This window comes from Gymnoscopelus microlampas, assembly GCF_963454915.1.
Source record: "Gymnoscopelus microlampas genome assembly, chromosome: 12".
NCBI classification, from domain to species: domain Eukaryota; kingdom Metazoa; phylum Chordata; class Actinopteri; order Myctophiformes; family Myctophidae; genus Gymnoscopelus; species Gymnoscopelus microlampas.
The window spans coordinates 36,550,374-36,567,676 of record NC_139949.1 but is presented as its reverse complement, the minus strand read 5'-3'; the positions used below and the strand labels follow the sequence as shown (position 1 = coordinate 36,567,676).

The 17,303-nt window shown below is 44.0% G+C and overlaps 1 protein-coding gene across 1 annotated transcript in view; it reads left to right on the top strand.

The window, feature by feature from the left end:
- Positions 1–17,303, top strand: part of pdlim4 (PDZ and LIM domain 4) — a 61,987-nt gene that overhangs the window by 36,935 nt on the left and 7,749 nt on the right. Inside the window, exons 4-5 of the mRNA XM_084073638.1 lie at positions 9,640–9,950; positions 11,958–12,139. Coding sequence (XP_083929764.1) covers positions 9,640–9,950; positions 11,958–12,139 — 493 coding nt within the window. The remainder of the gene's footprint in view (positions 1–9,639; positions 9,951–11,957; positions 12,140–17,303) is intronic.

Below are 17,303 nucleotides of genomic sequence, written 5' to 3'. Positions count from 1 at the left end.
ATGGAAACTGCAGAGTCAGGACCACTTTATCGTCACGCTCAGGTAGATTCCTTTTCACATGAGACAGGAGGAAACATCCGCCCCCCCAGGGCCCATAAAAGACCAAAGTTCTTTCTTCTCTTTTGTCTCTCTCTCTCTCCCACTGTATTGGGATATGCTTGCAGGAAAATACCGGCGCACAACAATACTGATTGTTCCCCGGACACACTAAGAGACAATGCACGCTTTGGGAGGTCTGCAGGCTGTTGAATCAAACCAGAGTTTGAACTGTGTGACTCTGCATTGGCCTGCAGTCAGACAGATATAAATGAGCAGTCTGGTAGGGGAGCAATGCAAAAGATGCTCACAACTGACAGACACAACAATAACCGGAAGACTTACATCTTTTAAAAATGACGTGTGTGCATCAGAAAGTTTTGGGGATCGCAGGAAAGTGTTTAACGACTTAAACCCGATATAAATACTTCACTGACCCGGGTCCCCCAGGGGTTTATCTGTGGCTCCCTGATTCGAACCAACGCAAAGAATTGCTTGGAAGTGTATTCCAACAGAGAATCCAGAGGTAGCGTCGCAAAGTGCTTTCCCTTGCAGAAATACCGCTGACCACAACGCATAGCCGAATGAATAGCTTGAACGTTTTTCCTCCTGTCAGTTCCTTCAGGTCATTGTTCATGATGTACTGTATGGGATATTTCCTCCTGTGTTTGACACTTCCTCCTCCTTGCGCAAGGTATTCTTTAGCAGCACGTTGTGGTGGAAATTCCAGCGGTGCGCCTGGGAATGAGCTACCAAACAGGAAGTGACACGTGGAGGCGGTGAGGTCTTTCCTTTCACGGAGGGAACGTGGGTGTTTCTCATAAAAGCTTGAAGACGGGCTATATTTTTGGATATGACCACCTCTGGGACATTATTTGGAGCGTCCCTTTGTTTCGTTCCATTTTGGGGAAAAACCTGAAAGGAAGCAATGATGCATTTCCAACAAACTAGATTCCTTTCCAGGCAAGGCTGGACAAGGACATGATGAGAATAATACACATGACTCATGGAGACAATGATGACATGGTCAATGGCTTGGTCACACATTCTTAGAACTGATTTCTTATATCTTCACATAATCTAAAAAAAAACAAAGAACCTCATGACAAATGACAAGCATGCTAGAAGAATACAGTAAATGTGAGAGGTGGCTAGGACTGAATCAGCGCCACAGAAATAGAGCCTCTTTCTCACTTGTCAAACAGCATTCCAGGGATGTTTACTCTTTGGACCACTTTATTGTTTTAAACGCTAAAGCAATATCATGTACTGTTATTTCTTCAAACTTTAGAATTTCCTTCTCAAAACTTCACTGTGGTTCTTTGAGTAGTTGACGATGCCCCTACAGGTCAACGTTAATGTTAAGTATTATTCCTTGGCGAATGACACCAGAATGCTGTTCATGCGTGCTGCTGTGTTATTAAAGTAATGGCTACTGTGGCCAAGCACTTTGGCCCTGCGGAGAAGAATGAGGCCTCAGAACGCGGAAGCTTGAGAAATCTGGAACACACGTCATCGAGGGTTCCATTCCGGAGCCTCGCCGATTCTCAGCCCAGAAACTGGCAGCAGAGGCCCGATTCTCCGAGTTAACATTAATAGGAGCTGACAGATCCAGTCCTTGCATGACTTACAGACTGTAATTCTTTCAGTGCTTGGAATTTGTTTGACTTGAGAAAAAGTGTGCATGATACGGATCTGTTTTATGAATGGAACAAGGGCTCTACTTTCCCTATAGCTGTCATGGGGAATCATCTGCCTTTAAGCAAAAAAAAAAAGAGGCCAGCAAGTTCACGATGCAGCACAATGATATCAAGGGTACGACCCCAGAGCTATAAACACAATGTTTCATAGGTACAAAGTAACATGTCAAGAAAGTAATGGATGGAGTGACAAATGTAGATAGTCACTTAGGCTAGTTAAATGTTAAAAGGGTGTGTGTTGCCTTAAAACACTCTACAGTAAAGTTCCAGTAATAGATTTAAATATACACCATAAAGTACCCTGAAGGTTTCATACGTTTGAACAAATATGGGGACTTTAGGCGGCTTTTTACCCCTGTAGGTTGCTAAAATATTTTGTTGGTCAAATACCTCTCTGTCTCTAGCCAGGAACCTAGGCAACGCTATTAAGTAGGCTACAGTAGAAAGACTTTTCTTTGTTTTTCACTTGCATTCACATGCAGGCACTCTGAGATTATCAACTTGTGACCCCACTTATTTGGTTGTTTGTGCTCACTAATCAGCCACTAATCCCTATAAATGGTGGCCAAATCTGTGTTTGGGTTTTTCCCTAATGAGGCCCTTGCTGGCTGTCAGTGTGTTGGAGAGTGGATGGGGTCACTGAGATCATTCTGTACTGGGCCCACTGTCTCCCAGCCTTATGCACAGTCAACTGTCAAAAGATAGCACAGCAACCTCAGCCCCCTTTGTAGATAAAATCATAGGAGATCATTACAGGAGCCAGGAACAACAGGATACTGGTCTAGAAGGAAAAACTACATTGTTATGCGCAAATATCAAGTCCTCTGTCTCAAGGCTACAATATACTTTCACCGGCTTACTCTCCTTCACCTACATGTCTTCATCTAGCCTACATGGGTTGATAGGTGAACTCATTAAGGAATCTGAGCTTTTTCACCTTGATTCTGTTTGTCAGTTGATTTCGTGATTGCATGTGGTCCTAATATTCAGCACTCTCAGGGCACATCTGATCTCAGCCTTGATCAGTCTCACGGAACCAGTTCTCTCTCTCTCTCTCTCTCCCTCACTTTACCTGCTATTGGCCACTGGGTTCATTCCTGCTCCTGCCCACTGACTGACCTCCCAGAGAGTCGGCTAGATCCTGACTCGAATCAAGAATCCAGTGATGTCACAACTAAGTGTTGTCTAGTGAAAGTGCTTGAAATTCACGGTTTCCCTTCAAACGCACAATCTACTTCATTTCACGACCCTTTCAGTCGACAAAAAGACAAAAATAATGTATCAACATGAAACTACTACACGTTACATTACTTATGACATCACCGTCCCATCCTTGGCATCTTTATTCTAGGGCTTCTTTAAAGTCAGCCGGCCCAGATAGTGTTTTCCTGGGTGCTCTCCAGTGATCTGGACTGTCCCTCCTCCCACAGAGGCACCAGGGCCAGGCTGCAGGGAGCAATAAAGGGACTGGTTTGTGTTTGGTTACTGGTGCAGATCGCCATGTGAAAGGCTTAATTTCCCTGGTCCGGAGGGGATTTTTACCATGCAGGGGGTGGAAATGCCAGGCAGGGGTTCTGTATATGTGTGTGTGCATGTGCATGCATGCATATGTGTGTGTGTGTGTGTGTGTGTGTGTGTGTGTGTGTGTGTGTGTGTGTGTGTGTGTGTGTGTGTGTGTGTGTGTGTGTGTGTGTGTGTGTGTGTGTGTGTGTGTGTGTGTGCATGCATGCATGTGTGTGCGTGCGCGTGTCTACGGTTGTGCATGTGTGTGTCTGTGGGCTCAAATGTATTGTGTGTGTTTGAGGGTCATTTGGGTGTGCACTCGTAATTGATGCTGAGGTCTAATAAGTCCTCGGCTAAGGACATGCATATGATTTCAATTAGGTTCTATCCACCTTTCCCCTCTTACTGACCCCACTCTGCACCCCTGTCCCCTGTTGCCTCCCTTCCCTGTCATCTACAAACTCCCTGACCAGACTCTTTGGTTGCGGGCTGAGGTTCTAGCAGTAATTCTAGAGTCCCAGTCCTTTATTAATAAGTGTAGCTTTTTGACAGGTTGATGAATTGAGGACGGCCATGACTCCTGGCTAAAAGGGGCCTCAGTTAAAGAAACAAAGAGACATGCATAGTGTTCACATACCCACACGGGATACAGTATACACACACACGCAAAGCAAGTAAGCAACCCAATCGCCAGAGGAAAAAAACATTGCTGTTATACGTTTCAGCAAACCATGGATCTGTTGAATCTCGAGGTTTCAAGGCAGGCACGCCATCTGCAGCGGACTTGAGCCCTGTGAGCAATGCCCAAGTGGGGCGCGAGCCTAGTGAATGCCCGCGCCGAGCGAATGCCCGCGCCGAGCGAATGCCCGAGCCGAGCGAATGCCTGCGCCGAGCAAATGCCTGCGCGGATGAATGCCTGCGCCGGGTGAATGCCTGCGCCGAGCGGTGCGAAGCCAGCTGGTGCTGAATCAGTGCCGTTCGGTTTGTATGGCGGTACGATAGCAATCCGTTATAATCTACTTCAAAGTTTTACTTTGTACTTGACTTGTAAATCTAGGATGGAGTTGACATGGCCCGCATCTGGAAACGTTGATATGCAATGTTTTTTGGTAATAATAAAAAAACATGAACATTCAATAGATCTTGTTGTGATTTGTAGAAACGGTCTGCGCCAAAGATATCTCGGGCGGCCAGGATGGGCAAACACAACAAATACCCTGTCCCCTACATAAACTTGTTTTTTTTCTCCTATGTCTTTCTTTCTCAAAACACACACACACACACACACACACACACACACACACACACACACACACACACACACACACACACACACTGACACACACGCACACTGTACACAGAACCGTGAGCCATGTTTTTTTCATAACACGGGTCAGTGAAATGTGATGGCTCTCTGAATTTAAAAGCAGACAGAGCTGCTTCTCATAAACAAGTCACTGTCCTGTCAGTGTGTTCTGTCCTTCGTCCTCTCCAAGTGTGTCTCCATCAGAGCCAGGCAGAGCGGCCCCCAGAGATTCAAGAGTGAAAAATGTAATGGGAGAGATGAAGAGAGATTAGGATAAGGCTGTACGTAGATCATATGTAGTCCCATGTGTAGTCTTTTGTTTATGCAGAGATTGGAGCTGTTTCAACCCTTCTCCCCACTCACAATAAGTTTACAATGTTTTGACAATGTGGGGAAAGCAAGATAAGGTAACTATAGGTGATTTATAAGGTGATAAGGTTTGACTCGTGAACGTTTGAACGTGACCGCCACACCAAGGTGTGGCCTCCACTGAAACCTGTACGCTCTCAAGCCCTAGAAACGGGCAAAATCAATCTCTTTAATGGGACAGAGGGCTTACGGCTGATTTCTTTAATGAAAATATAGGCGGCCACCATACTTTTAAGAGCAACTTGAAAGCACTTACGGGCCCTCAATGTTACCAAACTGGCATTTTTATAAGCTGAGCACCAGATGTGCTGCCATATAAATCTGCCATCCGCTCACAGCAAATATCTATTTGCAGCAGACGGTGCGAGCCCAGAGAAGAGCATGTTGTAAGGAAAGTGGGCCAAAAAGGGTTGTGTGGGGTGTGTGTGTGTGTGTGTCTGTATTGTGTGCGTCAGCTGAAACAGAAACGTTCACACCAAACCACATGTTGGTGCTGGCACTGTAATTGGGAGTAAAGGCGCTCCTGGATTGGTGGAGGCGCTCATCATGTCTAACTGACTTGCACTCTGTGACGCTCACTGAAGATCGGTAATTTGAGCCATGATGCTATAGAACCTTACAGCAGTGAGTAGTAACACTTGTTTTTTTTTAACCTTTCCTACAACTGTTTTCTCCAAAAAACTTTTAAAACTTTTCCAAAAGATTTTCAGAAGAAATTCAGGAATTACAAAAATATATTTTCAAAAGATTTTGAGGAAAAGAAAAAATCTGAAATGCTTAACATTCAACAAATGTTAAAATATCAGCTCTACAAGCTCTGCCATTTCCACTATTCTTGTAATAGGACTTAAGTAATTTATTCGTAGCGTAGTTTTGTAAGTTTGGGTCCCAGGGAGACACCAAATAAATGTTGTGTGTCTCACCTGCAATAAAAGCAACATTTCAACAAATCATCATGGCCCTTCTCTCATCTCTCCGTGTCATGTGTGGTCGTATGTGTGTTAGCGTGTGCGTGTGTGCATGTGTGAGTTGCCCTGGCCTTCGTCCACAGGTCGTGTTTTTACACAGATTAGAAGTCATAGATGTCAGAACTTTACTGTCATGTCACTGCAGGAACACTGTTGTAATATAATACACTGCAGAGCTCCCCACCCACCAACTCCCACCCACATCCCCTCACACATGTTTGTATTACCAGTGGTGTAAAGTAACATTTTACATTACGGCCATTTGAAAATAGCAGATCTACAAGCTTGTAGATCTGCTATTTTCAAACGATTTTTATACATTTGAAAACTTGTGTACTCATTCTACATAATGAGTACTTTCTACTTTGGTACTTTAAGTACAATGGTATCAAAATAATACCAATACTTTTGTACTTTTACTCAAGTAAATTCTGAATTTCTGACTTCTACTTGTAACAGAGTATTTCTACATTGTAGTATTCATACTTTTACTTAAGTAAAAAAAATTAGTGCTTTTTCCACCACTGTGTACTACTGTACTTGTGAGGACATCAACATTTTAGGACAGCAATATTATGAAGCACCTGGGGGCCTGCGTTATAAATGCCGGAAATAGCCGAGTTACAACACACGCACACACACACACACACACACACACACACACACACACACACACACACACACACAGATACACAGCTCTTCTTTTCTCTCTGCCCAGACATGAATAAGCAAGGCTTGTCGCAGATACAGTTGCTGATGATTATCTGCAGTGTACACTTTAAAATCCTCAGTGACTTTAACTCAGAGAGTGTACATATGGAACCAAATTGATCGGTAAGGCTCCATTTGGTTCCATTCTAACACTCTCTGTGTAACAGGCTTGTAAGTAACAATATGGTACTTCCTAACTAGCAATCATTTAGCTTTGGACCGCCTGGAACTCTCTCAAGGACACCTGGGGGTCCCCGGACCCCCAGGTGTCCTTGAGAGAGAGTAGAGAGTAGAGAGAGAGTCACTCTAACAGAAGAGCTGGTGAGAGATGCTTGAAATCAGACTCACTCTCCATTTATCTCACTCTCTTGAGAAGTGTTGTAATGGTGACTCAAGTACAGTGTGCGTGCGTGCGTGCGTGTGTGTGTATACTCTGTATTGCAGAGCCAGCTGAGGCTTACCCAGGCAGGAGAATGCCACATATGTTAATACAGCATTAGACTAATAGGTGTTTTGTTTATTTGAAAGTAAAGCCCAGATTGTCAAATAAATCACCTCTGTTGGAAGCAGGATGTTGTTATGGAGATGGAGATCATTCAGATATGGAGGCAAACAGAGCAGGTCCTATCTGGTCCTGGTCTGGTCCTAGCTGGTCCAAAGTGGTCTTGGTCTAGCAGTGGAAACCAGGACTGGAGCGAGTGGGTTTGGTCTGATGTATTGCCCAACCAGAGTCTGGCTTTGGGGGCGGTAGTAGACTTGAAGTGCTGATTTATTTTTCCAAACCGTAACCCTCAACGCCTAGAAGACGAAAGCATTTAGTTCTTGCAGATCTATTCATCTTCATTGTCAGGCGGTTGGTGGAGTGGAGGAGGAGAAAGGTCTCAGATGTCTGTGAATCAATCTGTCTTTTGATTGCAGGAGACAAGGCAAAGACAAGGCCAGGACATCCCTTCTCTCAAGTTGACACTGTGGGCTTGATGGTACATTACAGGGGGAGGTCTGCCCGGGTTGTGAAAAGTGCTTATTAGAAATGGTATTTTTCACTTACACGCGTGTGGTCGCGTGTAAGTGTGTGTGTGTGTGTGTGTGTGTGTGTGTGTGTGGTCCAGGGAAGGGGTGAAGACAGGATTACATGCAGCAGTTCCATCTGTTGGGAGGACAGGGGTCCTGTCTGTAAACACCCTGAACCTCCTACCTCCTGTGGACCAGGCACTTCAAACTCGACTAAACCAAACACACACATGCACAGGCGCGCACACGAACACACACACACACACGCACGCGCGCACACACACACACGCACACGCACACGCACACACACACACACACACACACACACACACACACACACACACACACACACACACACACACACACACACACACACTCCAGCGGCTTGAAGCAACAACAATCCTCCTCCGAGGAATGAGCCTCCATTCCTTCCCAGTGTCTTGCCCAACTTGTAAACAAGTCACTTCAGTTCAGCTGAAATGTTTACAGTGCAGGGCTATGATAATGTGCAGGCCCTGCAATCGTCATTCTAAACCACCGGCTATCACCAGTCCAGACCGATACTCAACACACTAAAGCGCTATCAGAGGCGGTGACATCATCGCAACACACTTCTCAATGCACTTTTATCTATGTAGTTCAGCTGTTCAGAGACAGACCAGCCAGCGGCGGCAGTAAACCTTATCGGTCAAGTGCGCACTGATAGCCCCGCGCCATGTGGCGGTCAATGCTGAATTGGTCATTTGTGTCACCGAGCTGTTTGTTCTAAGCCGGGCCATTAAAGGTACCTTGCTATCTGTATGACTGTAAACAGACTCCCAGTCTAAAGTATTTGTTGGTTGAAATGTACGGTACATTTTGGTGGTGCATCTGTCCTGTATTTCCCTGCTTATGGAGTGGAGTGACTGAACCACTTGAGCCCTAGCATCCCTATTTCTGTGGCAAACATTCGGCGAAAATAGCATTACAAGCGATGCTTGTCAATCAGCTATTTTTGGCAACAAAATGTGGTATAGACGATACTAGCAGACCTAGTATAGAGCCCTGGGGAACCCCGGTCAACTAAGTATATAGCGATTAAGTGGTTAAAAATACAGACAAAACGTCTGTTTGTAGGGTAGCCTATACAGTATACAGATATCATAGTATTTTAACTATATTGCTGAATTGCTTACTGCTACTATGAACAACTATGCTACTACTATAAACCTTCCAGTAGATGTACAAAACAATCAGCAGAGAAATGTATTCTCAAACCACAGGGCTGCAAAGCTTCATTTGGAAACAACCTCTTTTGTCGCCTCTAAAGACTTGTGGCTTTTGCAGTTGGAACATCATTAGGTTTGTTTCCTAATCCCCCATCTGTCAGTGTCTCCTCTTCTCTCCGCAACCAAACACTTATGGCAGGTCCCTTAATGGCTCCACAGCACAATACCATAGAATTCTTCTTCTCATGCGATGCATTCTCATTCTCGCTGTCATTTCTCATGAACTGCTTTTAGTCCTAAGTTACCAGGTGAATGCAGGTAACGTAATGGTAGGAGATACTGAGAGAGCTGTCACCTTCTGTTCTTCCTCCTTCTCTCTTCTTCTTCTTGTCCCTTTTCCTTCTTTTCCACAGCATATTTTACTATTACAATTATAATCTACTAGTTGATTGATTGATTGATTGATTGATTGATTGATTGATTGATTGATTGATTGATTGCGTTTTTGTATTGACAAAATAGCATATACATGAACATATATGTGTGTATAACTGTCAGAAGGATAAAACACTCGCAAGCTTATTTCCATTGCGGTGCAAATGTGTGTGTAAACTGGGTGCCGCGTGTTGGGGGAGGAGGGAAGTGTAGCAGAGAGAGACATAAAGACAAGTACATTTGGCATCATTGTGCCTCTGTCTCTTTCCCACACTCTTTTTCTTTATGTTTTGATCTCAGTAAATTTCATTATTCTCTTCCTTATTTTTGTACCCTTTTTTCTTCTTCTAAAACGTCTCTCTCTTGTTTTTCCCCCCTTTTTTATTTTACAGAATTTCCGTCCCATTACAAGTGGATATGGCGGCTACAGTCGTAAACCCGCATACACCCCCGAGCCACCTCAGTCGCCCTTGTCGCCCTTGTCGCCTCAGTCGCCCCAGCCCAACCACATCATGAACAACGGCCACTCCAGACCCAACAACGGCCACCACAGCTATGGCTACGGGAACAACGGAACGGGTCATGCGCAGTACAACAACCCCGCGGGGCTATACACTCAGAACAACACTCAGAACAACACTCACAACGGAGACCGATGTCTGCCAAGCAAGATGGGAGGCCTCAATCTGAGCGCCACACACAGGTGATGAAACACACTGAAACTTATGGCACACACATGCGTACAGAGAGAACGCAGATGGACGAGACACACATGTGCACAGATATAATGCACATGGATGAGATGAGACACATGCGCACAGAGCTAATGCATATGGATGAGACACAGATGCACACGTACGCATACTTTGAACAAATGCACCGTGGGGTGCAAATCATGCCCACACCAGCATGTCTTTTTCTACATCTGATTGTGATCTTGACCTTTGACCCTTTTCACATAAAATGTAATAGTTCTATTACAGCCTACTTATCATTCCCATCAAGTGTTATGACAAAAATGCCACGTGTTGTCGTTACTTAGCTAAAAGTCAGCCCATGACCTTGACCTTTGATTATTTAAACCCAAAAAGTTAAGTATTTCTTTGGGGCAGACAATCGATAATTTCTACCAAGATTCATTCAATCTGCCCATCCGATCTTGCAAACAATCACACAAATAAACAGACCAATTACAATACTCTGCCATGCATGTGGGCACACACACACACACACACACACACACACACACACACACACACACACACACACACACACACACACACACACACACACACACACACACACACACACACACACACACACACACACACACACACACACACACACACACTTTCTATATAATTCAGTAAATTGTCCTGTTAAGAACTTCAGGCACCTGTAGGGCCGTCAGGAGACAACGTGTTTCGTACCAGTGTGAGAGAATCTGTCCACTAATCCATCAGTGGCTGTGCTGATCTTCACAGAGCCATGTCAGATACCGTGGCTGCGTCACAAACCTGCACTTCACAATCAACGCCAACACACACATGTACAAGAATGTGAAGATAGAATGTCAACAGTAAATGACAGATGCATCCTGCTCCGTTTGGGAACACACTGAGGGATGGAGGGTACTGTAAATATACGGGTGGAAAAAGTTGTAACTTGCAACCTACAATAAGGGAGTCATTATATTTTTGATGGATGATTCGGACTCCTTCCTGAGTAAACATTCTACCTGCTGGTGTAGGATTGAATCCAGCTGAAACCTCTTCTATTCTGCATCTCCGCTGTCACAGCTTCAGTATTGAGACTGCACACTTTGTTTTGACATAATTCAAAAACAAGAAAACTGTCCAGGCTTCCTTTTTCTGCCGAGAGACGTTTACTGCTTGCTTTTCAGCAATCTGGCAAAACGTCATTCTATGCTTTAATCTCATTTTGTTTAGACTACTGTACTGCAACTCCCTGCATTCCATGTCTCAGTCGGGAGTCCACATCAGGACTCCAGCTGGTTTAACAAAATATTTAAAAAAGAAATACAGTGACCAGACCCTGCTAAGAAGACAAGCTCACATCACCCCAAATTTACTATCTTTATATCCGTTTTGTGTTTGTGTTAGACAAGGTTTTAAGACTCCTCTAAACCTTGAAGTTATGATTGATGTATCTGTTGACAATCTGCATTGTTTGACACCCCGTAACCACCACACATTCTTTACCCCAGTGATCTTCAACCAGTGGTCCTGGAGCCCAAAAGTGTAAAAGTGTAATGTTTAGACCAGACCTGTGAGTGTGAAAATGTCAAAAGGTTTTACCCTCAAATTCGCACATTTACAGGATTTCATTGTGCATGACCAACACCGATTTTTGTTATTTAACCACTGACCCTGCATGGCGTCTCTATTTTGGGCCTGTCCTTATAGGCGAACATAAATAAAGGGAAAAATAAGTTATTTATTTAAAAAAAAAGAAAAAGGATGCGATTCGACACATTGTGAGCTTGTATCTGCTATTTTCGCTATTCGTGCAACTACATTTTTAGGGTTAGTCATTCTATATTGTACTCAATGTGCCCAACCAGTTGAGAAGCAGTGCTTTGATCATTCCTGAGTTTAGACTGAAGACTAAAGATAGTGTCATCCATCATCTAGCAGGCCTCCCTAAGCTTGTATTCCATTAATGTCTTGTTCTCTCTAATCTCTCTCAGCCCCGAGCCTCCTGTGCATTCCCCTGTGCCCCGCAACGGCAATACCAATGGCAACGGCAACGGTTTTGACATGCAGTCTGACGTGTACAAGATGTTGCAGGACTATGAAGAACCAGTAACCGAACCCAAGCAGTCCGGATCCTTCAAATACCTCCAGGGAATACTGGAGGCTGAGGATGGAGGTGGGTACAGTGTGTGTGTGTGTGTGTGTGTGTGTGTGTGTGTGTGTGTGTGTGTGTGTGTGTGTGTGTGTGTGTGTGTGTGTGTGCGCGCGAGCGCACGTGCGTGCTCATGTACAGATGCATGTGAGCGAGCATGTAAGAAAGAGTGATTATATATTCCAGTTCATACAAATGGAAGTGCAAAAGGGGCTTATTCCTGGTGGAAAATTGGATCGGAATTATTAATGACCGCGGACCGCGACCAATAAACTCCAGTCAGCTGTAACGCACACACACAAGTATGTGGATGGCCCCTGTGTGTCTATTCAGTGTTCCTTTCTGTGCTGGCTATCACGTCTGTTTGTATTATGTATATTTTACATCTGCTGCAAATAAACACACACACACGCGCACACGCACACACACACACACACACACACACACACACACACACACACACACACACACACACACACACACACACACACACGCGCACACACACACACACACACACACACACACACACACACACACACACACACACACACACACACACACACACACACACATATGCATAGCAGAGTATATGTAAGTTCTCCCAGCTATACAGCAAACAGGCCAACAGCCTGTCTCTGTCAGCGGTAAGATCCTCCGTCTCTCTGGCATAGTTTACCTTTTATAGAAAGAAGGTAGGGTTAGAGAAGGACAGAGAAAAGAAATACAGACAGAAAGGGAGGGTGGGAGCAAGACAGTAAGTGAGAAAGGAGTGACAGTAAAAAAAAAAGAGAAGAGAGAGACAGAGTAAGAGAGAAAGAGAGAGACAGGAAGAGGGATGAGTGAAGTGTCTTCGTGGTTCACACAGAGACGTAGGAGGGGAGGGACGTTTTGTGAAGGAAATTTACTGCAAAAACAACCTCACAAAGGACAATAAAGAGAGAAATATGATTTCCCTGTCTGCCTTCCGACCGCTCGGCATTCCGAGAAGCAGTCTCTCTCTCTCTCTCTCTCTCTCTCTCTCTCTCTCTCTCTCTCTCTCTCTCTCTCTCTCTCTCTCTCTCTCTCTCTCTCTCTCTCTCTCCTCTGGTTGTGAACTTGCTGAGGAGGAATCATGTGATGCTGACAGTGGCAGAGTTAATCCTCTGGACCTGAACCCCTCCTCCTCCTCCTCCTTCGTAGGATTTCTGTTTACTCCAGTCAAAACAGAGGAGCTGCTCTCGATCTTTCTGTGAACTGAAAACCAGTGATGGAAGAAGTACTCACATGTTTCACTTCAGTAAAAGTATCAATACCACCATGTAGAAATACTCTGTTACAAGTAAAAGTCAGGTATTAAAAATGTACTTGAGTAAAAGTACAAAAGTATTGGCGTCAAAATATACTTAATCGGTAAAAGTACTCACTATGCAGAATGTCCCATTTCAAGTTGAGTAAATGTACTCAATGTTACTTTCCACCACTGCTGAAAACCCATCTCTCTGAAAAGTCCCACGTAGAGGAAGACTTCGAGTATACATGCGTCTGGGGGGGAGGATTGGTTACGTATACAAAGGAAATTTGGTTATACAGGAGGCCTTTGGTTACAGGGAATTTGTTATACGGGAATTTGTTATATTGGTTATACGAGGGACTAGTGGGTGCCTTTGGGTAAACAAGGGAACTGTGTTTATATACTGTGGGAGCTCTGAGTTATGTTTGTGTGTTACAAAATTATATGAATGTGAGAACGGAGCATGCATGCATGGCAAAACTGTCTTGAATGACTGATGTTAAAATGTCAGTTTGACAACATTATAAGGCTAGGCTTGGATTATTTGCGTATATTACCATTTGTTACACAATAATGCACCACTGTGACAGATGGCAAGGTACAACATGCAAGACATATGAAAACATTTAAATTACCATCCCTATAATACCGGTTGGGATGGCACTCATTTGTCACAATAAAAGAACACAAATTGCTGTTAAAGGTTCCCACCGGCACTCTTTGACATGTGAACAGACACCATAATCCAAAGGTAAGCCGCTACTAATGAGCATTTTGGGGCACGGCCAGCTTGTGTTCATCTTTAAATGTGGCGTTAATCACTCAAAAGTAAAGAGTAAGAAAAGAATGACAGAGACTTAAATAAAACAGTGACCGAGGGTGAGAGAGAGACACCAGGAGAGATTGGAGGTGGAGAGATTTAGAAGAAAATGTGTTTGTCTGCTGTCAGTAGGCTTTCAGAGCTAGCTTCAGTTGAGTGACAGGTTGAGTGACAGGCTGAGCCTCTGATGAAACAAGGACTCACCTGAGGTTTACACTAAGATCATCAGTCACGCTACCTGCCATTATGACTGGGGGGTCCTCTAATCTGTGTGTGTGTGTGTGTGTGTGTGTCTGTGTGTGTGTGTGTGTGTGTGTGTGTGTGTGTGTGTGTGTGTGTGTGCGTGTGCGTGTGCGTGCGTACGTGCGTGCGTGCGTGTGTGCGTGCATGTGTGTGTGCGTGCCTCTCATTCTGAGGCCTAATGTTTTGTTTAAAGTGCTGATTAAAGTAGTCAAATTAACAGACAAAGACATTGTTCTTCTCAAGTCATCCTGTTGTTGCATATACAGTGTATCATATCATTGTCAGACTAGGATTTATCATAGCTTTGAAGGTGGGAGCTCCTGCGGCGGCCATGTTGACTTTCACAGGCTTTCAAGTCAAAGCAAACAAGAGTGTCAGTTTACCCAGGATTCCACAGTCCCTGAGTGATTGGATAACACTGCTGATGGTGGTCGTGTAAGGAAGGGGGGGGGGGGTCTGTATATTGAGTATTGGTGTGGTAGAGGCCTTTAAGCAACCTCATCCAAGGTAGTTCCGTAAAAGAGGATCGGAAGCTCAGGATAGTTATATTGCCTATATGGCTAACTTTAAGACTTTTTTTTTTAAGACAGCCATTAAAAGAGGTACTAACAGGTAACAGCCCAGTTTAGTTTTTTTTACACGTGAAAACTTTAATAGAAACATTGTGAAGGGTGGCACTAGAGAAAAGGTCATGGAGTCTCTCAAAGGGTTAGGGTTCATCTTCCAGGTAGCATAAATGTGTTTAGCAAAATGGTTTTGAGATATCTTGTGTGCAAGTGGAAGATTTGGCCTAAGGTGGGGCTAGAAAAAAGGCAATTGTTTCACCAAAATCGCTAGGGGTCATCCTCCGGGAAACGTGAAGGTGCACAGCGAATTTCATGATTTCAGATTGTTTGGGACCAAAGTGGTTGACATATGGATGGACAGATGGACTGATAGCTACAAGCGGGGCTTCAATTTCAACAGAGACGATGGTATGATGGGGGAACTCTGTGTTTTTTTCCTCTGTCAGTTAAAGAAATAAACATAATGCCAGTGAACTCTTAAATCCCCTCCATTCCTCCTCGAGGTCCTGACCTATGAGAAGTTTGTTTGGATAAAAATAACAGGAAAAAAAGGAAAAGCTTGTGCAGACTGACTGCGCCTGATGTTGTTTATCTCTAGAGGAATAACCTCCCGATAGCTGAGGGCAATTTACTCACCATCCCACCACAACAACTGTCGCAAGAACAGTGATAAATGACTGCAAACTCCCATTTTAGCCCTGCGAGAGAACCAGCCATTGTTCTCTGTCAATACAGTCTTCTGAGTAAGAGGATTACATTCAAATAGCATATCTTAATGTAAATATGCTGCCAGTGTGTCCATTTATACAGTACATGTTGATGTTAGAGCCTTGCCTAATGCACAAATCAAGAACAACTTGAAATAGCAACTTCAAATAATGTAATTTTACCCGAAGTTGTTATTTGGAACAAAGTTGTTATTTGGAACAAGATTCCCAATTATTTTTCGCTGACATTTTTTAGTTTGGGTTGGTGGTATGGCATATGTGGGACTGTTTAACTGGTTATCTGGTAGATATTTGTCATACATCTTGTATCTAGCTTTGTGGCCTATACTTGTCCTTTCCTATCAAATGAATATGTTCATATTTGTTTGACAGTTTCAATAGTAGTGAAGAGACGACAGAGGGATTTTGGACCGGAGTTCTACTATATTTCCAGCGGTTTGCAGACATGCTGCTTGCCATGCCTGAATAACAAAGTAATAAGCCCCAAGAGGCCGTGGTTTACAGTTTTAGTACAGTTAAGCGGCATTGTTAGGTACAACATGGTGCAGAGTTCCTACAACCTTGTTATAAAAGCAATAATAATGATACATGGAGGCACATCTGTGCTTCGACTGCAGCTTAGCAAATCACACATCGCATTTTAGTCACACATGCGAGTCTGAAACAGACACGTCCAATTCTATGCGAGTGAAGGGGTGGAGCTTCCAGTTAAGGCGTGTTCGCAAGTCACGTGTCGCTGCGCTGAGTTCAACTTGGCATGCGTTGGCTAGTGACTGTATCCATATAATAGGTGTCACCGCTCACCGCACAGAAATATGGAGTAAAAAAAACAGTGTGTGTGTGTGTGTGTGGGGATGGCTGATTTCTGTTTTGTGCATCTATTAACTCGCAACAGATGTGTACTGTAGCTCAGATTAATTTGAATCAGGCCAGGTGTGACTGCTTAAATTAGCCATCATCACCCAAACTACATTGTGCTTGGCCAGAGACACAATCTCAACGTGCTGTAGCATGGCGATTTGATATTTTACAAGATGAAACAGGAACACTTTCATTCTTCTTTTCCAAGATGTTCGTGACTACATTCTGTAAGACTTATTATTTAAACTGGCACCATGCAGAGCCTGACACATGAAAGAGTTTTGTCATTAGGTCGGGTCATTAGGTAACGGAGCAATTATTCCCATAAAAAACACACCCGGTTGATTTCTCTGACTCTTAAACTCCCCACGAAGCTCCAGAGCAGTGTTGGTGAGAGATGGAAAGTGCTTTGAGGCAGGTGCCAGATGCTAGGTAATGGCCGTGCGGTTAACGGTTAGCAGTAGGTGGCATACCGGGTTGATGCTCTCTCCTGGCACATGGAATGGAAGGCATATAATTCAGGATTATGCTCCACTGATCTTGCCTGGTGAACAGTAACCTTTGGAATGGCTCCACATTCCCATTTGGTGCTATTCCAGACAGCCATAATGTCATGCTAAATGCTCATAGTTTCTCACAACACATTCATGTGAAGACACAATTATTAAGAAAATAATTATAATAATAATACACACACACG